This window comes from Mauremys reevesii, linkage group 1 (genome assembly GCF_016161935.1).
Source record: "Mauremys reevesii isolate NIE-2019 linkage group 1, ASM1616193v1, whole genome shotgun sequence".
Taxonomy (NCBI): domain Eukaryota; kingdom Metazoa; phylum Chordata; order Testudines; family Geoemydidae; genus Mauremys; species Mauremys reevesii.
The window spans coordinates 181967090-181991117 of record NC_052623.1 but is presented as its reverse complement, the minus strand read 5'-3'; the positions used below and the strand labels follow the sequence as shown (position 1 = coordinate 181991117).

The 24028-nt window shown below is 40.6% G+C and overlaps 1 protein-coding gene across 17 annotated transcripts in view; it reads right to left on the bottom strand.

Annotated features, from left to right (window-relative positions):
• Nucleotides 1-24028, bottom strand: part of ROBO2 (roundabout guidance receptor 2) — a 620357-nt gene that overhangs the window by 35304 nt on the left and 561025 nt on the right. For 10 of the 17 annotated variants that reach the window (XM_039529402.1, XM_039529445.1, XM_039529500.1 and 7 more), the window contains 5 exons: nucleotides 23901-24028; nucleotides 17757-18038; nucleotides 17285-17410; nucleotides 10416-10572; nucleotides 1459-1719 (listed from right to left, as the gene is read on the bottom strand). In XM_039529402.1, the coding sequence (XP_039385336.1) occupies nucleotides 1459-1719; nucleotides 10416-10572; nucleotides 17285-17410; nucleotides 17757-18038; nucleotides 23901-24028 (954 nt within the window). The remainder of the gene's footprint in view (nucleotides 1-1458; nucleotides 1720-10415; nucleotides 10573-17284; nucleotides 17411-17756; nucleotides 18039-23900) is intronic. The other 7 variants (XM_039529431.1, XM_039529439.1, XM_039529493.1 and 4 more) reach the window with 1 other exon arrangement.

The window sequence follows — 24028 nt, the reverse complement described above, 5'->3', positions numbered from 1 at the left end:
ATCACTACCCGTTGAGCCCGACCATCTAGCCAGTTTTCTATCCACCTTACCGTCCATTCATCCAGCCCATACTTCTTTAACTTGCTGGCAAGAATACTGTGGGAGATTGTATCAAAAGCTTTGCTAAAGTCCAGAAATAGCACATCCACTGCTTTCCCCTCATCCACAGAGCCGGTTATCTCATCATAGAAGGCAATTAGGTTAGTCAGGCATGACTTGCCCTTGGTGAATCCATGCTGACTGTTCCTGATCACTTTCCCCTCCTTTAAGTGGTTCAGGATTGATTCCTTGAGGACCTGTTCCATGATTTTTCCAGGGACTGAGGTGAGACTGACTGGCCTGTAGTTCCCTAGATCTTCCTTCTTCCCTTTTTTAAAGATGGGCACTACATTAGCTTTTTTCCAGTCGTCCGGGACCTCCCCCGATCGCCATGATTTTTCAAAGATAATGGCCAATGGCTCTGCAATCTCATTGCCTACCTGTCTGTTCTATTTATGATGGCAAATGTTGAATATAGTTGTGACCTTTGTTTGCCAATGAAGCATGTCTGCTTCTTCGCTGGTGGAGTGTCATTCAGTAACTAGCTGTACTTTATCTTCTCAGATTCTCAGGCTCTTTTTATTTTCTCTAGATGGAAAAGTTTTAAAAGGACAACTACTACTTAGGGGACACCCAGAAAGCAACTGGCCTTCAGTTCTTGTCCTGTGCAGCTGAAAAGTTCTTTTTTAGTCCCTGAAGAGATCGCTTCTAATGTTTGTTTTATAGTGAAAATGTTACAGTGATATTTGTTTCTTCATCCTTTGAATAAGCGAAAAACATTCTAACAGACTAGATCCAGTCTGTGTAATTTAACAACTTTCTTCCTGCTGTTTCTATTATCTTCTTATTAAAATTAGAGGTGCTATTTCAACATACTATCAAAACTCTTAGCTGTGTGGATACTTCAGTCTCATGTAAATGTGAATGAAGCTAATTGTCCAGAAAAATAACAGTTGTATTGATACTGAAGGTGACTGACCTGAAGTTTAAACAGTGATTTAGTGTCTTGTTATTTCCAAAGCCCTGAAAAATTCAATTTATTTGCTATCCCTGAAATGTGTGGATAAAAGTTACCTGTTGATGGAGTTAATCAATTGGCATATACCAGCATTCCAGATGAATATCGTCTTTAGATGTATTTTAACACAAATTGAATACACTACCAATTTTTAGGCTCCATTTTCATACCATAGAGATACTCTTTTTAATATATATATATATATATGTGTATATATATATATATATATATATATATATGTCTATATATATGTATATGTATATATATATATATATATGTATATATATATTTTTTCAATTAACAGTTTCATCTGTTGTGTAGTAAAAAGGATTTTGGCACTGGATACTGTATTATTACAGTATCATTTTCTAAAATTACATGTGTCTAACTCAAACATTTACCAAGTTTGCTTTGCTATGTCAAACTGGTAGGCCCTGGTTAATTCATCAAGGTGGGCTTGAAGCATTGGCTGCATTTCCTCTCGTGGAGAAGGTGTGAGAGTTGCAGTGGACTGTTGCCCAAAGGAGATTGCTGGTGAGGAGGCCACCCCTCGGACAGGTGGTGTAGGCACTCTGTCATCATCTTCTTCAAGCTCATCCTCCAGGCCCTGGTGTAAGTATGTCTGAACTGGTAAAGGAGGACACCAACCATCACTGTCATATCTGAAATCAAGATAATGTAAATTTAGTATCAACCAAAACTAGCCTCTTCTCTATACTAGAGGGAAAGATGCACATCTTTATTATTACTATTTATTATTGACATTACTGTAGAGCCCTAGTTATAGGCTAGACCCCATTGTGCTAGGTGCTGTACAAACTCAGAAAAGGTGACTTTTGAGGAGGGATTTGAAGGTGGATAATGAGGTTGTTGTGTAGATGTTTATGGGACATGCCCACCCTGACATGTAGTTTGAGTCTTAATTATTATTTTAAATATAAGTAAGGCAATAATTGCTGAAATTTGTCACAATGGTTTTGTTTCTTTGGCTCATAATAGCTAAGCAATTGGAACAAAATTTGGTACAACAAACCACATGTCCATTATCATGTTTTTTGATATTAATCAGATAACATTATCTCACAATTACCAAAGGAAATGAACTAACTCACTTTCTGGACTATTAAGCTAAGAGAATGAATTAAAGATTTACCTGCATCTAGACATGAAAACTCAGGCTACTGATTAAAAGACAGTGAATGAACTCAAATATTTAGGCATAGCATTTTCTTACTTCCACCTTCCTTCTAACAAGCATATGTTAGATATCTTCTTGCATCCCCAAAGCAGTGACCATACCAAGAGAGGTTTGGAAGATTTGTTGTTACCATCATTCCACACATAACCCAGTCATTACTCCCTCCCAGTTGGTAAATTAATCGTAACTAGCAAGGCAAGCAGCTTTTTCACATGCTGTTCTATAGCCTGCTCCACACCACACTACCCTAATTTAGCCCAGGTGTAGGGGTGAGGGAGGGTGGTTGGCACAGGAGATGTCTATTCAGGTGTGATGTAAACAAAAATCTCTACCGTGAGGAAATTCTCAGCTGGACACTTAGGATATGTCTACACTGGGTTTTAAAACTCCTGGCAGCAAGTCTCAGTGCCTGGGTCTACAAACAGCAGTGTAGAGTTCAGGCTGGAGCTGCCATGGGATATAGAGTGCAGTGTGGACATACTCTTAGGGCCATATTTTAAAAAGGGTATTTAGGCACGCAGCAGGATTTTCAATAGTGCCTAGATGCCCAGCTCCCATTGTAGATGGGTGCCTAGGTGTTTCTGAAACTTCCACTAGGTGCCTAATTGCATCTTTAGACATCTAAATACTTTTTAAAATTTGCCCTTTGGTCCACATTTGCTGCATGCTCATTACAAAGGAGCCAGAAACAGGGAAGGGAATATGGCTCTAAATGTAAAATACTAGTGTTCATTAATACATTATTACATCTTTGGCTTTCAGTGCACTTGTCATAAACAGATAGTTAAGGGTTAATGTCTCTTTTACCTGTAAAGGGTTAAGAAGCTCAGTAAACCTGGCTGACACCTGACCAGAGGACCAATGAGGGGACAAGATACTTTCAAATCTTGGTGGAGGGAAGTCTTTTGTTTGTGCTCTTTGTTTGAGGGTTGTTCGCTCTTGGGACTGAGAGGGACCAGACATCAATCCAGGCTCTCCAAATCTTTCTGAATCAGTCTCTCATGTTTCAAACTTGTAAGTAATAGCCAGGCAAGGCGTGTTAGTCTTATTTTTGTTTTCTCAACTTGTAAATGTTCCTTTTTGCTGAGAGGATTTTACCTCTGTTTGCTGTAACTTTGAACCTAAGGCTAGAGGGGGTTCCTCTGGGCTATACAAATCTGATTACCCTGTAAAGTATTTTTCATCCTGATTTTACAGAGAGAATTTTTACCTTTCTTTCTTTAATTAAAAAGCTTTCTTTTTAAGAACCTGATTGATTTTTTCCTTGTGTTAAGATCCAAGGGGATTGGATCTGGAATAACCAGGAATTGGTGGGGAAGGAGGGGATGGTTAAATTCTCCTTGTGTTAAGATCCAAGGGGTTGGATCGGTGTTCACCAGGAACTTGGTGAAAAAGCCTCTCAAGGCTGCCCAGGGAGGGGAAGGTTTTGGGGGGACAGAAAGTGATCCAGACACTGAAATTTCTGGATGGTGGCAGTGTTACCAGATCTAAGCTAGTAATTAAGCTTAGAAGTGTCCACGCAGGTCCCCACATCTGTACCCTACAGTTCAGAGTGGGGGAGGAACCTTGACAGCACTATATGTAGTGAATTCAAAAGTTATGGTTTCCACAAAGGTTGTAAACTGCGTACATTGCCTTTGCGTATTTTGTGCAACCTAGAAAAAGTATTAAATGCATACAACTGCAACACACCCAATTCACCCCAAGCACAAGGAGAGGTTATATACACATGATAAATTACAGAGCCATCTGATAAATTACATTTATCATACACCTGGGCCTCTCTGCCAGCACCTCAGCAGCTAAGTAATCTCTGTTGAGACTGCTTAGATGACATTCTAAATTTCTAAATATCTTCAACACAGTTGCCACAAATTTAAAAAAAATGCCAAAAAATATTTCCTTCTTTCATTCTTCTTATATAAGGAATTCTCAGCTAGAAATATGTTGGTCTGAGTGTAATACTCAGTCCTGGCCCAAAGAAAAGTTTAGGGTCTAATATATTGTGACTCATCAAGGCTAAAAACTGAAGTTGTATCTTCCATTCCAATAAAGCTATTGTTTCTAGTCCTGACATATCATGAGAGAGAGAACATTAAAGTTACATTATGGACAGAAAAGCTATTTTACGCAATATTTAGAGACTTTTAAAATGAATGAAAGTACAATTTCCCGCTCCCTATGTAGAAGTCTATACAGTTTAGATACATAATTGTTAAAGGAGCTTGACTTTACAGACCGAAGTTTGGTGGAAAGGATCATGTCATTAAAGACACTATCATAATGCATATGCACAGGCAAACTTAATTTGGGTATTTCCTAACTTTTGAATGATTGCTTTTGAAACCTTAATGTTCTTTTAAAATGTTTTATGTAATATAACATGTACAGAATACCTGATGGTGTGATATAGTATCAAGGCATTGCTTGCACTTATCTGTGATGACCTTCACAGCTAACTCATTTAATCTGATATACCTTACTTAGTTTTTGGAGATGAAACCGTAGCACAGTAAATATTGTTAACATCCATGTTTTCTGAGTAAAATACAATTTAATACTTTCATAGTAGCTATCTATAAAATATGAGTGCTTAATATCACCAGGGCTGCCCGGGGGGGGAAGGAGGGTCTGTGTGAAAGTGGGGCAATTTGCCCCGGGCCCCGCAGGGGCCCCCACAAGAATTTTTCAGGGGCCTTGGAGCGGAATCCTTCATTCACTCTGGGGGCCCCGGAAAACTCTCACCCGGCCTGGGCCCCCGGAGCTTCTTCCGCTCCAGGTCTGCGGCGGGGCTCCAGGCCCCCTGAATCCTTTGGGCGGCCCTGAATATCACCAAGGATTTCTGGCAATGATTCCACAGAAATTCACTTAAAGTCCATGTCTGAAACTTGTCCTGGAAAACCCAAAATCTGTATGTTCCCATTACTGTTGCCACTCTATAGTCTTATGTGTTTTAATCTATTTATATTTGGCTGTTAACGAACTAATATATACTCCATTGACATGTTGTCCTCTCCTTACAATATGAATTAGATAAGATAAACAATGTGATAGGTTGGTCTTTACACTGCAGATTTGTTATAATACACAATCTTTCAAGCAAGGAAGGTCCCTTTCTTCAGGTGTTGTCCAAAAGGATGCATTTGAACTAAAGGAGTATCATATTATTACCTTCATTACTTTTTCCTCAAGAAGCAATATGATTAACAATTATATTGATATCACAACTAATAATATTTCCTTTTTATTTCTAGTTAGGAATAATCAATAACAATAATTAAACATGTCTTATAACTACCTGTCTGCATGAAGGGTTTTCATTACTGTGGTTGGGTGGAATGATGTATATTATTAGTGATAAAATTAAACACTGAAAACAAATACTAAAAATAAAAAGTGATAATAATTAAACAACCGATGTTCAATACAGCCACTGTCCAGATTATTAACTAAAACAAAGAGAAAAATACAGTTTCTTGAGAAGGGGAATTGGGAGGGTGCTTGACTGACAGTAGTTCAGGGAAAGGAGAGAAGGTACAAAGGGCATGTGGGGGAACTATGAAAAGTTAGGGAAGACAAAAGGGAATGGAGATGGTGTTAGCGGAAGATCAGGAAAGAGAGCTGGAAATATCCACACACACTGACTTTCTGAATATCTTACCCAATAGCCCACACCATACAAAACTCTGCTTTGATTCGGAGATGATGTCGCCTCCCTCAATTGAGAGAACAGGACAGATTCTTTATCTCGTCCAGCATAGCTGAGGCAAAAGGAAAGGCTGGGGGGCAGCCACAGGTAGTCAGCTGAAGCTATTTTATAATCCTTAGCCATTCAACTCCAGTGCAAGTTGGAGCCACACAGGAGCAGCACTAAGTTAGGTCACTGGAGAATATGGCATCGTGGAGCTCTGCTATGCCACACTGCTTCCTCACCCCACTCCTGGCACACCTCCTCTATCCATTTGTGTTGCAGGTGCCTGGCACAGCACGTGGCAATCATCTCCATGAGCAGGGAGTTCCCCTGTACAGGGGGAATTCTCCACTGGCTATCTTTGGCCATTTTAAGGCCATTTGTGTGAAGTATCTTAGTGGCACAAAATGGCCTTAGTGAACTTGAGAATTTGGCCCAATATATCCAACTTATGTAACAAGGGTTTAGGGGAGCGTGGGACTGATTTTAGGCCCTTGTACACATCTGGAGAGCGGTAAAGAGCTAAGAGGTTGGCCAGTGACCATGACCATTGCTCTTGGTTGCAGACATCACAACAGTTAGTTCTGGACTGGATTACTATAATGCACTTCATCTGATGCTATGCTTGAAAACAATCTGGGAACTTAATCTAGTGCACAAGGTTGCTGCCTGCTAATTTAATGATGAGGCTAATGTAGATTATAATATAGATGTGCTTCACAGGCTGCTGCCTACCTATAGGTCTCCAGGTGCAATTTACTGTGTTAACTTTGATGTATAAAATCCTTTGCAGTTGAGTTTAGTTAGGATGCACATGGTAAGTGTCCATAAATGGAAACTCAGGGATTAGGGAGAGGAGAGGGTTGGAAGTTGAGCATTCTCCAGGACACTGTCCTGCTGGTATAAGTTTGTTCATCTTCAGATCACATTGCAAGGCCTGTCTGAATGGATTCAGTTTTCCTGTGCAACATGGTTATTTCCAAATATGTGATTTTAAAAGTTAAAATGTAATGTTATGGTGGGTATTTATGTTAGAAATCAAATGAATTAAGATGAATAAAAATATAAAAATAAAAATCTAAGCAACTTTTTTCCAACATGTCAATATTAAAGCTGACATAGGAAATACAATCTTGATTTTGCACTTTCATTTGACTTTAGAGGTTGAAAGAAAAAAGATGCAAAAGGCCAAAAATGTACTGGCTACATCCTCAGCTGGTATAAATCAGCATAACTCTACTAATTTAAATGGAGCTGTGTCTATTTATTCCAGCTGCAGATCTGGTCTATACATTTAATTTAATTTTTTATTTTTTTGGTCATTTTGATGTACTTTAGAAAGTCTAGTTGCCATTACTATCAATGTGACATTATAACTAACTGAAAAGTGTAATTTGAAAGATAAACACAGCAAAAACTGAGCCTGAATTGTGTGGAACTTGAAAGTGTGCTGTCAATAGCTCTGATTACTCTACCCTTAAATAACCAGTGTTGTCTTGGTGACTAATATAATTTCTTCCATCTAGATAACAGATATTTTATGCAACTAAGAAGTCAAGCCCTGTGTCACAAAGGCTTTCTCTAGATGGTACTTCAATTCACCTGTCTTATTTATCAGTTTGTCATCTTTAAAGAAGATGGAAGTGGTTTGCCTATTATTGTGGAATTAATTTAGTTAAATATTAACAGACATTTATTTTAAAAAATAATTTAAAAACCAAGCTGATCTAGAGAATTATTATTATTTATCATATCTTAAATTTGTATAGTACTCTATTAAAGTAGATTGCATTTTTGGAAAAAATCCTTAAGTATAGACAGTACTTTGAAATCCAAAATATATATAGGAAATAGAGCTGCATGAAATTTGGGGTGCAAACTTTTCCCCTGAAAAATGCATTTTTAGGTTGGCTAAAATGTTTAGAGACTTTCTGTTGAATTGACCAAATTTGTCTGGCTGGAAAATATATTTGAATAGCTCTAGGTATAGTAAGGAGTATTACTGATTCTGGCATGCTTACTTAGGCTGAATGGAATCTCACTCTGGAAGTCATCCCATAAATTCATGGAGCTGGACACTATTCAATGTGAATAAGAGTAGCAGAACCTGGCTTAAAGACAATATTTTAGATTTATTTGATCACCTACATTTTGGTATTTTGGAAGGAGGGTGGCTTACAGGGACACATAGCTCTTTGTCAGCAGGATGGAGATTAACTAACAGTATACTGTTTATGCCAGATTGTGGGGGGAAACATAAGCATGGATCCGAGCCTCTGCCCATTTTCTGAAAGGAACCATATCAAAACTTTTGTGCCCATATCAAATAGTGCAAATAACATTTCTTTCCATTTCAGTAACTAACAACTTTTTTCTTTCCCCATGACATTCTAAGAGGCTCCAGCTCCTGCACAACATATTAATCTCCAGTAGCCTCCTTTTCCACCCACCTATCTGGAATTGACTGATCACACTGCCCCAGCCTGCTCTGTGTAAAAGTGTGGTGGGGGGCTTCACACACAGGGCTACCCCTTTTAAGCCCTTCCACCCATCTGGTTCCCATGGGATGAGTCGGTGTCATCACACTTGCCTCTTGCCCCTTCTGCAGCAGTTTTCCTCTCCACCCACCCCCAGCCATAAAGCACTGTTCCCTTCATTCAGCCAGCCAGACAACTCCCACCTCCTCCTCTTAAAGGTGCAGAGTCCATTTCTGGACTGAGGGGGCACAGCTCTGTGGCAGTCTCTCTATTAGGCCACAGTCACATCCATATTCAGTATTCCTATTCTGAGTTACATAACCCAGAATATGGCAATGTGAATTCTTCTTTTGGGACTAGTGCCCTAGAGAGAAGAGGCCAGAACAGTTTTGCCACACAATAAAGAGGTTGTATCAATAATAAGTGTTGACTAAAGATGCTGGCGCTAGAGATCAGTGGGGGGGGGGAAAAGGGGAACAGGTAGGAAGGATAATTAAGGATATGTGTTGGAGAGTCAGGGACAAGAAAAACTGTGAGGTGAGAAAGAAAAATATGAACCAAGGGAATGGGTAATTAACTCCAGCTAGCAAGATCATAGGGATGAGAGGGAGGAAGCTGAGACCTATCGAGGAACTGCAGGAGAAGAAGAAGAAACTAGTTGCTATGGCTGGCGACTAGGAGAAGAGGGGAAGCTGAGGGTAGCGTGTTAATGGAGAAAGAGAAAGAAGTTTATGGAAGGCCTCAGAGAGGGTGGGGAAGTGTGGGCCTGTTGGGAAGGTAAGGGAGCGGGATGGGGGAAATGAAGGATAGATTGCAGGATTCCACAGTGGGACGGGGGAAGAGTGAGCTTGAAAAAGTTTGGTATGTATTCTGGTAAGTATGCCAACACCGGCAAATACACAAACAATATATCATTTGCCCATTAAAATGTATTAACATAACTTAAATCAACCGTAGGTTTGGGAGAGGATTCATTAAATATTTCATGACCTTTCTCTAGGATAAGGGGAACAAGAGGATTAGCTTCTAACTTAAAAAAAGGAAGATGTAGGATACTATGATTATTTTTAAAATTACTTCTCATGATCTTAAATTATTGGGTTATCAATACAGATGGATGGTCCAAATTTATCCCCGATGGTGCTCCATTGACTTCCACAGGCTCCACCAGAGATGAATTTGAACATTTCCATCTGTTTTCCTATATTTGTTATAATTTCTTTTTTGTAACATTGTGATTGTTCTCAAAAATGTTAAATACATAAGTTATGAAAACAAATCACAGGGTTGTTTTTCTTTACATAAAATGTCCACTCCCATTTAAAAATGTTTGTGGCATGCTTTTCTGTCCCTGGGAACGATTTTTAGCAATCCAAAGAGGTTTAAAGTGTCAAGATGCATGTTTAAACTCCGGAAACTCACACATATAGTGTGTCTATAACTTGAGCTCCTTTTTCAGTTCTGCAAGTTGAGTATCATCGACTGGCAGGTCTTCTAAACTTATTCCATTTTGGTGTCTCTTTGGTGATTAATCTATTGCCAGACTTTAGAAAAGTCGAAGAGCCAGATTCTGCTGCCCTTCCTCTGCAAGAAGCCCAATTGACTTTAGTGGAGCTAGTTGCAGAGTAAGGTACTACTTCGCATGAGTAAGGGTAGCAGAATCAGCTCTAAATCATTATGACACAAGGTTGTCCTTGGTGCCCTTTTGAGACACTCTGAAGAGAATCTATGAGACTTGATCATGTAACCATTACTCGTGGAAGCAGACACCCTGGACTTCATTAAGACAATTTACATGATGAAAGGTTGCAGGATAAGGCCCTTATTTCACAGAGATGTTATATTTTCTACCAAATAATAAGCAATATAATAACTGGGAATTCATTGCCATGGCTTGCAGACAGTCTAAGATAAGGATGTTTTATTCACATTAAGACAAAATTGACTGTGATAAAGAACTACTGATTGTGTCAAAAGAAGAAAAGGCCTCACCCTGCTTCTTGCTGGTCCTCTCCATAGTGCTCTAGCTCTGTGCCTGGGAGCGGCTGCACTGGAGGAGGTGGTAGAGGAATATTGGCCCAGTTAGACCCATTATTTTTCTGGGGCTTGGATGTATTTTTGTTTTTCTTCTTTTTTCCTCCTTTCCCACCTGTAAAATCAACAAACGTTACAGCAATATAATGGAAAAAAATATGTTGGCTTTGTACACTTCTTTGGAAGAAATCTGAGTCCAGATGGCATATCCAAAAAAAGAAGATGTATTTATATCTTAGCAACATCAGCATCAACATGTTAAGGTTGTTTTAAGGTTCTAAATAATAATAAGATGAAATGGGAAAATATTCTACATAATTGCTGAAAATTGCTTCTTTTAAAAATATGAACCCCATAAAACCTCATCACAATGGTGCATAAACTGAATAAGGCAGAAACATAGTTTTTCTTTATCAAAAATACATGTATTGATTTATTCATGTCTGCTTTAAGCCTCCATGCATTCATTGTTGGAAAAAATAATAGATCACAGCATATTCTTTCAAATGTCAGATTTCAGTGTATTTATAAGACTGTTTTGCATAATCTCTTTCTGTGGAAAACAGAGAGGTTAAGGACAGAACCTAAAACTTTGCCATTAGAGTCAATTTCTTTCAGCCAGAATGACAAGCATGGTTGTCAAAATGTAAAGGTAGAAGTAACTGGGTTTCTGCTGAAACGGTATGAGCAAGTTTAATTTAAAAAAAGGATCAATGAGCCTTTCAAAATGTTTTAGGAGAGTATGCTTCACATGGCTTATTTTGTAAGAAGCATGCAAATAGCTTGTGGACAATGGGCACTACAATTGGATGTGCAACTCAAAACTGGGAAGATGCAGGTGGAAATGAGGTGGGTAATATTCCTTGCTTTTCTCCCTCTTTTTCCACCTTTTGTTCCTTGCCTTGTACCCGCTTTCATCCACACTTTCCTTTGCTCTTTTCAATCTTTTTGTGCTACTTCCATTTGAATCACTCCTTGTTTGGTGGAAACCAGTCAGTTTTCACACATCACTTCTTTACTTCCTCCTTCTTCTCTACCTCTTTTCTTTCCTTTGTCCTCCCTTTACAGTACAACCTCAAAGATACGAACACCAGAGATAGGGACTAACCAGTCAACCGGACACCATGGGGAACCGAAAATAAGCTATCAGGCAGCAGCAGAGACAAAAACAAACAAACCAGCAAATACAGTGCTGTACTGTATTGCATCTTAAAGGGAGGCACCCTCACCCCCTACTCGTCACAATGCGGAACAGCCACTTACAAGTTGGAGGTGGTGAATGTTGTTTTTCCCTCCCTCTCCCGCTCACCCCTATCTGGGAGGGGAATAAGCTTGCAATCTCAGAGTCTGGGAAAGAAACTTCCTGAGCTGCTACTGAAACCTGGCCTGGAGTGCAAGCTGCTGGAGCTGGAGCCCGAGCTCCTGCCTGCACTCTGAGCTCTGGAGGAGCAGCTCAGTTTTAAAGGGCTACAGCTTGCACCGTGCACCCATTGACACTGTAGTGCCCTAGGTTGCCTCACTCATCACCCTTTTAGCCAGGGGGCTAGAACCAGCTGCCTGCCCCATCCCCACTCGCCAGGCAGCCACTGCAGAGCTGTGAGCCCCCACTCCGAGCAGTCTGCCCTGAGGAGCATCCCATAACGGCTTGGTCAGAGTCATGAACATTTCAGAGTTATGGACAACGTCCATTCCTGAGGTGTCCATAACTCTGAGGTTCTATTGTATTTTATTCTCTCTTTCCCTGTGGCAAATGCAATTTTGGGAGGTAGGACATGTACAAAAGAGATGGTTGTTCCAACCCCCCTCCCCCACACCACTCTGTTGACTGATATTCCCATTCCTATGAGATTACAAGAGAGGTAAATCAATCATCACTCAAGCCTTTTATCTCCTGTACCTGCACTGGGTGAGATGTAACCAACAGCATGGCAAGATTTCTATGCACCTGACAGAGCCAAAAAACCAACAACCCTCTATGTTTTGATCAGTCCTACTCAGAGTGAATTTTCTAGGACTGGTGTGCCAGCATCCTCCCTTGGAACATCAACTATTACTTGTCATCCCTAAACTGTGGTGTTTTCAGGGGACAATTCAGGGACTAGATAATGTGGGGGTGTCAGTCTGTCAGTGGAGGTGGATTAAAGATTGTAATAACAGTCAGTCAACCGGACACCCAAACAACCCAAATAGTGTTTCATTAATGTGTAGTCAGCAGCATTCATCTGAGAAGCCTACAACACAGCTGAAGCCATCAGCATTTCTAGGCCCAGCATTAAAATATTTCCCACACATATTTGCCACCACCCCAAATCAACAAAATTTTGGATAGCTCCTCTGAATCCCAGCCAAGAGGAGGGGTGGCACTGACCATGACTAAGACAAATATCTTCACGCTATATTTTGCTATCGCAGCTCAAAGAGCAGATGCAAGCTAGTCTTCAACCACTTGGAAAAACCTGTGGTTATCATGGAAGTCATGAGATCCTGAGCAAAACCCAGAAGCATCAACCAGAACAGTAAGTCTATATGATTCCAGTACTGGATTCTTCAAGTAGTCAGTCATCTTTTGGAGGAATCCAGGGAAGTAATAATTCCCATGTTAGTTTCTTGATTCTACAGAAAAAAGTTAAGTGGACCAACCCACATGAGTTTATATTTGGGACGAAGCATCTCCTACAGCAAAGACTATCTTCAGAAAGCACAGCCTAATCCAGCCTGCCCATCCTACTCTCATGTTATGCTGATCTGAGTATGCAGTTAGGCAAATACCAGCCAAAATAGTGTCAAAGGTCACAATACCACAAGCAAGGATTTCTAAGCCATGATTGAACTGTAGGTGGTGCTGCCAACCATGCATCAAGCCCTGCTTGTCTCATCCCAGCAATATGAGCAGAAACCCAGCCAGGGGCATAATGATAGATGAAGGGTGAGCGCAGCTCAGGTACACCAGAACTTTTCACTTGTGAGGGACAACAGCCCCTTTTGACTAGCTAAGGAGAGGAGAGGCAGTAGAGACTGCCCCAGCAATCAGGCTGCTGCTTTATACTGAAGTGCTCAGTCATCTTGTCCCTCTCCTGCAGGCTGCCAAGCCGGGGTTCATTGCACCCCTGCTGGAGGGATGCTGCAGCTGAGACTCCCCATTGTAGCTAGCTCATTTCTGTGCCTTCTCTGCCAGGGTTCCTCCTCTTCTCTCTGGGAGGGTCTGGGAGCTGGTAACAGGAAGGAGTCTTGTAGAGCTGGGAGGGAGCTGAGCTGGTTAGGAGTTCTAACTATGAGACTGGCAGAGCAGTCTCTTTTCTTCTTCCCCTCTTTGGAGACAGATTAGGAGGAACTTTCAAAAGAAGGGGAAAGTGTAGGAAAGGAAGAGTTTGGAGAACCTTAGTGGGGGGGGGGGAGGAAGGAAAATGGGGTAGCAGCATCATGGAGCAGCTTCAGGAAAAATGAACTTCCAGGGAATAGATTAAATGCATCTTTGGGAAGGGGAGGATAGAAATGAGGCTGGAAGGACATGGAATCTTGCAAGGACAGGAAATGGACATAAACTGGGGCACCTGAGGCACCCTAGAGAAAAGGGGAACCAGTAAAAGGGGAAACTTTGGGAAGGCAGTGGGGACAGGTAAAAGGAAGAGCTTGGGGGAGGCAGATATAAGAGGCACAATAGGGAGGAAGGAACCTGTGGGAGACAAGAACAAGGAAGGAAGTTGGGGCAAGGAAAGGCAGGGGAGACCTTGAACATTGAGGATAGGCATAGGTGTGTGTGACCCTAATAACATACCAATGCAAGAGGTTCACTGTTATCTGCTAATGTTATAACCTGTATCTAAAAGGTGTCATGTAAGATATCAACAAAACACTAATAACATACTGATCATTAATGTTGTTTCATGGTGTATGTATGGAGGACAAATTAAAAATTACAAACAGATTGGATATTGTGTTATCAAAGTGTGTCTCCCAGGCAGGGCTAAAATTACCCTACCCTAGACAAAGGTTCTTCCACTTTGAAGGTGCTTTCAATATACAATAAGAAACAACATGTATGTAAATTACATAGAAGGTGCTCAGGACCATCAAGCCAACAAGGGGAGCACTACTGAGCACCACAGCAGGGGAAGAAGATTGCAGTAAACAAATCAATTTGCATTTTAGCAAACACTAGCAGGGGAAGAAACCAGCATGGAACTTCCTTCACCACCAGACTCCATGTTGCCTTAAATGAACTTTACCCTGGGGGGGTGGGGGGGTAATTTCAGAACAATCCATTTCAATGGTGCACTGGACTATAAAAGAGAGGGGCAAAGAACGACAAGGGATCTTTCACCTAAGATGACAAAGGAACTGAGCACTTTGGACTTTGTGGGAGATCCTGACCAAGGGGGAACTTAGCCATCTTTTTGGAAGGTAGATTGGTAAGGAAACCACCTTGAACATTTTTTTTTAATTTTATTTCTTATTTTATTGACAGAACTAACAAATCTTAATCTCTTGCTGAGTGGCGCAGCAAAGGGTAAGACATTGCAGAGCACAGAGTTTTGAGAAAATTTAGGACTGGGGGCAGGGGTTGGGGTCATCTTGCCAGATGTAATTAAGGCTGGTGGAGGACAGAGTGTGGCAGTGGTGTAACAAGCAGGCTCCTGGAATCAGATTTGCTGAGTCAGAGCTGCTTAACACACAGGCACTCCTGGTGCAGGCTTGTATGCCAACTGGCAACCTCCAGCCAAGGATGAAGCAAAGCATTTTGAGGCACCCAGGGTTACAGGACAGGTAATGACACAACACCTCATCAGTCTGGATTGCACCCCAGAATGTGATGGGGATCCCGGGAAAGTGGGCTCCTTGGACACAAGTACAAGAAGAGAACCTTAGGCAAGGAGAGCTGGGGAGTGTGGGATGCTGCGACCTTGGGGAGAAATTACAAGTACTGAGAGACCTTGCGGATACTGGGAAGGGGAGGCAGAAACTTGGGGGGGGGGGCTGTTTGAGAGGAGAGATTTGGGAAGATGGGGACAAAGGTCTAGGAGAGCCCTTTGGGGGAGAGGGATCTGGGAGAAGAAAAGAGATTTGTGAGATAAAAGCCAGGGACTTGGATAGCAAACTAAGGGGGCATACATGCAGGGAGGGAAGACTTGAATGATTTTGAGAAGGGACAGGAAACTTCAAGGAATGAATGGAGGACAAAATAGGAAATAAGGAGAGAAATACAAGGTTGGTGGAAAAAAGTGGGGGAGGGAGAGAAATAACATGAGTCTTCAGGAGAATATGACTTGTACGGAGAAAGGGAGGATGTTTGGGGAGAGGGAGGGGAAAGTGTGGGGAGGGAACTTGTATTATTGTGATCCTTGTGGATATGGGCCACGTGGTTCTTTGTGGAAAGGGATTTGTCCTCTCCTCACTCTTTATAAGCAAAAATACTCCAGTGGCTGATCAGAGGAACAGAGAACTAGAATGTAATGTCTAGTCTATGTTTGAATATTGTTCCTTACAAGTCTTATTTCTCCATGCCAGTCAGGCCAGAAATTCAAAGGTCTTTTCACCTTGAATTTCAGTGATTCTACAATCAAATATTTGAATGAATCCAGCCATTGAACAGAATCTGCCAGGTGGACTGATTTCAGTACCAACAACACATTTAAGAGCTTGATACTGCCTTCTGATACCTAGCACATACTGACTCATACCTCGGCATAGAAATGTCTGCACTTGAAAATATGCATGGAGAGGAGCTAATTTTCTAAGATATGTGTCAATGCACCTCAGATTAGAGAGCAAGTACAAACATGTAAAATACCACAGTATATTATTTCACTGTCTCTTTTTGCCAACACAATAAGATTATTTCCCCATCTAACTAGAATCAGTTATTGTTTCCCATAAAATGTGAGAATACTTTTGGCTACTTAAATTACAGGCAAACAGTTATAGCTGTATGAGCTCAACATTTATTTTGAATCATCATTAAAATTGACCTACAAAGAAACCATTTCTAAAGTTGATCTGTATTGTTATGTTCAGTTTATAACAGAATTTCAAAGATTCAGAAAAAATATGTACCACTAGTTAAAATCCCTGGAACTCTTTCCTTTTGTGCTTAAATGTAATGACATACTTTCACTTTAAGTGCAAGTTTTTTGGTTTTGTTTTTACTTTAAAAATGGCATAATTTTACAATAATACTATTTTAACAAAGTCAAAATTAAAGAGTATTTATAAAGAAACAACATTCATTGTTGTTCAGTGAAAATGTGTTATGTTTCCAATATAGCATGCAGCACACATATACTATTTACATTATGTTTGTATGCAGACTTGAAACAATTTTTGAAATACCATCTTGAGGATTTGTTTGGACTTGAGAATTTTGCTGTTTCTGGTGGTTCTGTTTATATAAAATTTATAACCTGACTCACAGGAGTTGGGATCCAATAATGATTCAACAAAAATATTAACCTCTTCATAAGGCTCAACAGAGGTAATCTGTACTGTAAAGTGAAGACTGATTTGAGAATAAATTCAATATCGTACTAGAAGGGTGAGAATGTTACAAAGTACAATTTCCAATCAGACTGAAAGATACAAAGTCTAGAAATATTTTCCTATTATCTCTAAATAGGTTTCTTGTGCAGCCTGGACAAATAAGATGTTTTTTGTAAAAGCATGTTTTTATAGACTACAATGACATGTTCAGTGAAGTCTAAATGGACAGACACAACATTTGACTATAAATTGTGATTGAAATAATCTCTCTTTCATGGTTATAATCAGGACCACAGAGCAAGCTGCTTACAAACACAAATACTTCTCTTTACACACGTTGTAACGAAACCAACCTGAAAGGCTGCCACTTCTTTCTGAGCTGTTGTGAGAGCTGGTGGTGCTGAAATCCTGTGACTGGTTGTGTGGCATTCTATTAGACAATCCCTCAGCCAATCGGTAGTCAGGGATGTAAAGTAAGGCTAAAGGTTAAAGGGCAAAGGTCATAGTGGCATCATGTGATTAGTTTACAGCATAAGCACATGCAGAACATGCAGTTAGCAAGTCAGAAGCAGATGTGGTGGGACTGTGGGAAATGTTTTACCTAGCCTGTCCTAATGGAAATACAGATGGGCTGCAGATTACGGTCAGACAAAGAGGACTAAAGCACAGAACAATTTATTCTGAAATGGTGTAAAGAACAGTATGCATGCAAGGTGCATGTTATTAGTTAAGGTAAATATGAATAATAAATCAAACCACAATTTTCTAATTCATGCACAGAAGATCCAGTATAAACAGACTCAGGAAAATAAGAGCAGGAATCACCGTTGTTGCCTTTGCTTTGGTCCGGCAGAGAGTAACCAAATCCCATGAGGTCAGTTTTTTGCTGAATTGAGCTTTTCCACTGAGGATCAGGTAAGTCAACTGCCAACTCATGGATGCTGTTGGAATGCAGAATCTGTGTGGTGGCATATGGTGTAGCTTGCGTGATTTGGCTGGAACTGTTGTAACTAGTTTTGGTGGTGAAGTCAATGCTGCTGTAAATGGCTCCATCAGAAAGCATAGTGGCAGTTTTATCCCCTTGGCCTGGCACTGGTGGCAGCACATCTGTGGTGAGCATAGGGAAATAGAACAAATCAGTGATGCACAGGAAGCCTGAAACTATCAAGGTTTAAGATGAAAAATAAATGTGTCATTCTGCACGTTTGCATTTCAGCTGAGACAGGGTCCATGAGCCAACGAAGGGAAGATGATGTACAACCATTGCCAAGCTATCAGCATCTGTGACAGGCCTACCACTTGTCCTTCACGTTTCACTGCCTAAAACCATCTTTTTTTTCTTCCATACCTTCAACTGTGAAAGTGAAGTTTGGAATATTTCACTACTGAAGAATGTTTTCAATTGTTCGTTCTATGTCAGAACCAATGAAACTGTCTGGGCTTTACGGGGATGAAAGTTAATCTACAAATCACAGAGGAAACCATCTCCCTGCAAATATCTAACAAAACTACTGAATGAATGCCAAGACTTCCCAAAGTAATTCTTTTCAGGGCACAAAGTGCATTTTTCTAAAGTTTTATCCATCAGTTTATCTGGTTTGATTTTAGAACCTAAACAAGACATTTCATCTGAACAATACAGGAAAACTGACATGAATAAGTCATTTCAGAATGTGACAAGATTTCAGCTACACTCAAGAGATTCAGGTGATCAATCAATTATAATGATACAGTACACTGCTGGAAATGGAGAACAACTCAGTTCAAAAACTGTACTATGTATAGATTGAAATTAAACCTTGGAAACAAAATATCTGCTCACTTTTCCACATGCTGAATCATTTTACATATTGCAGAATTATATTTTTAATTCTGTAGATCTAAATTCTCTCTCTCCTTCTGAAATTTCACAGTGATACTTACTGGCAGAATACAGTATCTCCTCGCTTAATGTTGTAGTTATGTTCCTGAAAAATGTGACTTTAAATGAAACAATGTTAAGCAAATCCAATTTCCCCATAAGGAGGGGTTAGATTCTAGAGAATTTTTTTTCATCAGACAAAAGACTATATTATATATAAGTATAAGTTTAAAACAAACACATTATAAGTTTTAAACAAACAATTTAATACTGTGCTCAGCAATGGTGATTGTGAAGGTTGGTTGCGGTGGTGAAGTCAGAGGGTGGAAGAGGGTGGGATATTTCCCAGGGAATGCCTTGCTGCTAAATGATGAACTAGAACACTTGAGACCTCAAGGGTTAACACATTGTTGTTAATGTAGCCTCACACTCTACAAGGCAGCACAAATGGAGGGAGGGGAGACAGCATGGCAGAGAGAGACACCTATGTGTGAGAGAGAGATGCGCATTGCCCCTTTACGTATGCTGACCCCACTCTAAGTACATTGCCTTTTTAAGAAGATCAGCAAGATGAGACAGCCCCTGCTGCCAGCAAGCTCCCTCTGTCCTGAGCCCTGTCCTGTCTCCCCCAGCTCTATGGAGATGGGGTAAGTGGGGTGCAGGAGCAGGGGGCACATTACCCCCCCCACTTTCCTCCCGCTTGTACAGCAAGAAGGAGGCTCCCGGGAGCAGCTTCAAGGCAGAGGGCAGGAGCAGCACATAGCAGTGCAGGGACGGACAGCTGAACTGCTGGCAACTGATAGCCTGCTGGGAGGCTGCCACACAGGGAACTTAGGGGAGCGGGGAGCTGCTGGGGGGCTTCCAGTCTCCCTGGTTCCAAGCCCCCACTAGCTAGCTCCAACGGGCTGCTCTTTTTGCAAGCAGTGGACAAAGCAGGCAGCTGCCAAACAACGTTATAAGGGAGCATTGCGCAACTCTAAACGAGCACGTTCTCTAATTGATCAGCAACGTAACAACGAAACAACATTAACTGGGACGACTTTAAGTGAGGAGTTGCTGTACTAGATTTAAATGTGAACACCTCTGAAGTATGAAAAAGTGCCTGGAAGGTGACTGGTACAATGGCATAGGCAGCAACACTGCTCAGTTTATGATACTCTCTCAGAGCCAAGTATTTCAAAAATGGCTCTTTTTCTAATTTAAGATAAAAAAAGTAGTACTCTGTGTGGAATCCAACTGATAGAAAACATGCGAGCACCCTTCTGCTTTATAACATGACTGCCAGCTACTGGACATGGACTCTGACTATAAAATTTGAATCATAATAATTATGAATACTCCTAAATTCAAAATGCTCAGATCTGGGGTTTTGGTTCAATGCATTGTAAAAATCAGGGTCATTTGTTGGTTTTTGGGGACTATTTCCTACTATGTGTATGTCTGTACAGCAACTACCACAATGGACCCCTGACTTTGGTTACAGCCTCTAGACACTAACATAACATAACTAACAACTACTATTCTGGGTTCAAATGTCAAATATGGACAATTTCAGAAGAATTTGGAAATGAGGATTTGGTTTGGGCTCGTCTGTATTTTCAACTTTTGCAGGCACCAGTGAAAGGATTTAGATGCCAAATGATCTATGTGTAAGGCACAATCAGGTATACAAAATGGCTAAATTCTACCACTGCTGAATCAGATGGTGCCATGTCTATATAATCACTTTTCAAAGTAGTCTGCACGACTACAGATTAATTATGGGCACAGAAGTGAGATATAATCAATGAAGAGCACATATTGTAAAACAAGAGTTATTTTTTTCAAAAATCAGGCAGTTAGCATCTACTTACATGGTCTAATGTACTTTCAGTGTTCAGTTTACAGCTATAAAGATTTATTTTCTTACTACCAGCCCTGCAAACTCAGCCTGAGATCTGAGAGTCAAGCTGGGTCCTATCTGGCTTGTGTACCATCACCAATAATGCAGAGTCTACCTTGCCTCAAATGGTTCCATGATGGTGCAATGGATTAAAAGTTAGTAACCAATTTTGTTAGTGATGTACAACAATAATAGAATCCAGCTTAATCAGCCTGCAAAAGTTTCCCATAAATATTGGGAATTTTCAATAGAACTATTTATTTTAAATTGATTGTTTTAGTTCAATAAAATGCACATGCTGAGCACATGAACTATTAAATTGTCAGCTCACAAAGTAATTATATAGTAAAAAATCAAGCACTACCAGAGCAAGACTCATATCATTCAACTATACCTCTTGTAGAAAAGCCTAAAAAAAGAAATGAATTTTGCACCATGTTGTTATACTCAAAGAGGAAAGCATATTCCAGAATCAAGGTTTCTCTGTTGAAAATACTCCAAATCCTAACCTGCACTGCAGATCCTCATGTAATTGAGACAGTCTTGGAGTCCTGTCTGAGTTACAGTAGCCTCTTCAGCCTGCCATATGGGGTCAAAGCAAATATTTGCAGCACTCTGTGATATGGGCCTTCCCCCAATATGTCCCTCCCACTCGGCACCTTGGCCTGGCACACCTGCTACACCAGAGATTGCAAGGGGATTCTTGTAAGGCAGCCTTAAACCCATCCTTCACAGTTCCTGCACATGGAAACCCTCCTCTGGTCACATCCAAGATGTCTAGAGACCCTTCATGCTACTCCTCTGACTTCAGCCTCTAGGGTTCAAATCAAGGGACTGATACCAGAAGCATCAAGTTATGAATGCAATTTAGCTGCTAAAATTGAAAGAATAAATGTTATGTCCTTCTGATGAATCTGGCCTTCAGCTCCATTGCCACTGAAGGCAAAAATCTTGAAAAGCTACTTCCAGTCCTGGGGCTTACAGAGCCAAATGCTATAAGAAAATGTTATTTTTTTGTACTATGGGTGCTCATGTAAAGATGTGGAAATGCTGAAGAATCATAGTTTCAGGGCCTCTGCAGTCAAGAAGCTGGCAGATGTATGTATAATCCTACCGCTGTCCTCTTAATATTATCTATAGACATGCCCTTTTTACACCACTTTTGTAAGATCAGCACTTAAAGATAGCTTTGCTATATTGAAAGTTAATATAAAGTGTTTTAATGCAGTTCAGCACCATAGTGTAGTATCAGAGAGACAGAGTCTGTTATTCAACACAACAAAGTGTTACAAACAAGTTAAGAAATGATTCTCCAGATGGGAACTTTGACACACTTTGGTTTATTTCTGCTTCCATTTTTTCGTCATTTTTTTAACATTAGAAATTAGGGTCTTTTTTACCTTCGAAGGCTTTATGGAGACAGAAGAACTGGTAGGATTATGACATTACAGAACCAAGGAAGTGAGAGGGGATGTGATTATTATTTGGCATGTTTAAAACTCGGTCTTTTGTTTTTTTAACACCTTTTTGATGAAAACACTTGAGAGAAAAGCTCTCTTTGTTAATGAGTCAACACTCAAAGTAATGATGCCTGAGACCTTCCAAAAGGGTTTCCAATGAAACCACGGCAGAAAAAAGACCTTAAAAAATTCAAAGAGCTCCCCTCTCCTTACTTCTCTCCTCAAAACCCTGCCACTCAAAAAATCTTTGAGGTTTTCTTTATAGATTACAGCCCTCCAATGATTCTGTGCAAGCATAGACAGTTGAGCAACAAGATTCCTCCTCTGTGGAGATGCTCAAAAGCTGCTCACAACTGCCTTCCTAAGTTCCTTGCTCACTCCTGCTCTCCCACATGACCCATTCCTCCAAAAGGGGTAGAGAAAGAGGTGAGGACATTTCCTTGTCCCCTCTACACCATCCTATAGGGCTGATTGCTCATCCTCATACAGGGCTTAAATAAGAATATTTCCAAGAGCCCACCACATCCCTCCCATTCTCTGTGGGAGGTGCCAGGGCTTGGGGCTTCAGCCCCCATGGTGGGCACAGGGGAGGCACTGGGGTTTGGGGGTTTAGCTGCAGGGCGAGGGGATTTGGAGCTTTAGCCCTGTGGGGCTAAAATATTTATCAGCGCTTCACTCTGGACAGCTCCAGCTGAATTTAAGTCCTGCCCTCATACGAAAGGAGCAGCACCTGGAGAATATCTTGTGTGCTTCCTCTGAGGTGATGTTGCCCTCTGGGCTATTGCTTAAGTCACTATTTAGCCCTATATTTAAAGAAGCAGAAATGGGCACAAACATAATTGTATTTTCTTTACAAGTCATCTTTAAAGCAGATAAACATTTCATTTTGAGTCAGCCATAGTACACAGAAAGAACTGTGCTTTTTACCACCCTGAAATAAAAATAATTTGTATATAGTGCTTATCGCAGAGCTTAACAAACATGAAATAACTAATTAATCCTCAACACTCTGGTGTGATAGGAATTGTTATATTCCCACTTAGCATTTTAATCTCTATGACTGAAGTGCCTAATTTGCCACAGTAAGAAGTAATACTGAAATTAAAGTAATAATAACAATGATTTTACAGACTAGGGAAGTGAGAGAGGTGAAAATCAACATTTTCAAGAGTAGTCTCTGATTTTGGATGCTAAATTAACACTTTGGGCCTGAGTTTTAGAACTGCAGCGTACCCACAACTTCAGATGAAGCCAACGGAACCCGAGGCAGCTGAGCACTTCTAAAATTCAAGTCTATGTTGAGCACCCAAATACTGAGGTAGCCAAAATAAGAGACTAGTTCTGAAAATGTTGGCTGTAATGACTTCCTTCTGGCAACATAGTCAGTTGCAGATCTGGGGTGGGAGTCAGGAGCTCCCAGCTCCAAGTGCTACACTCAGCCTGACAGACCACACCTCACCTCTCTCCCCTTTCTCTACTATTGGTGTTTCTATGATAGATTTAAGAATATGAGTAGGACATATAAGGACTGGAAATAGTGAGCTAAAATGCTGATAAAACCCAAACATTACTAATTAGCAGAGTTGTTGTGCTTTACTGTATTGTACCAGGCAGCAATTTTACAGCACTGCTAAGGCTCTTTGATGAACAACCCCACACACAATATATATACACGGGCACAAAACAGAACCCAATATGAAAAACAAACTAAAGTGAAAATAAAATGTGTTATTCACCGCATGATGACATGATTCAGTAAAACCCACCTCCACGACCAAAATTCCCAAGATCGTTAGGTCCAGTAGTGCTGTTGTTTACTGGCAGACTGGTGGCAGGCCAAGAGTCTGCAAGCCAAGGATAACTGGGGTCACTTGCATTCAACAGACCCGGTCGA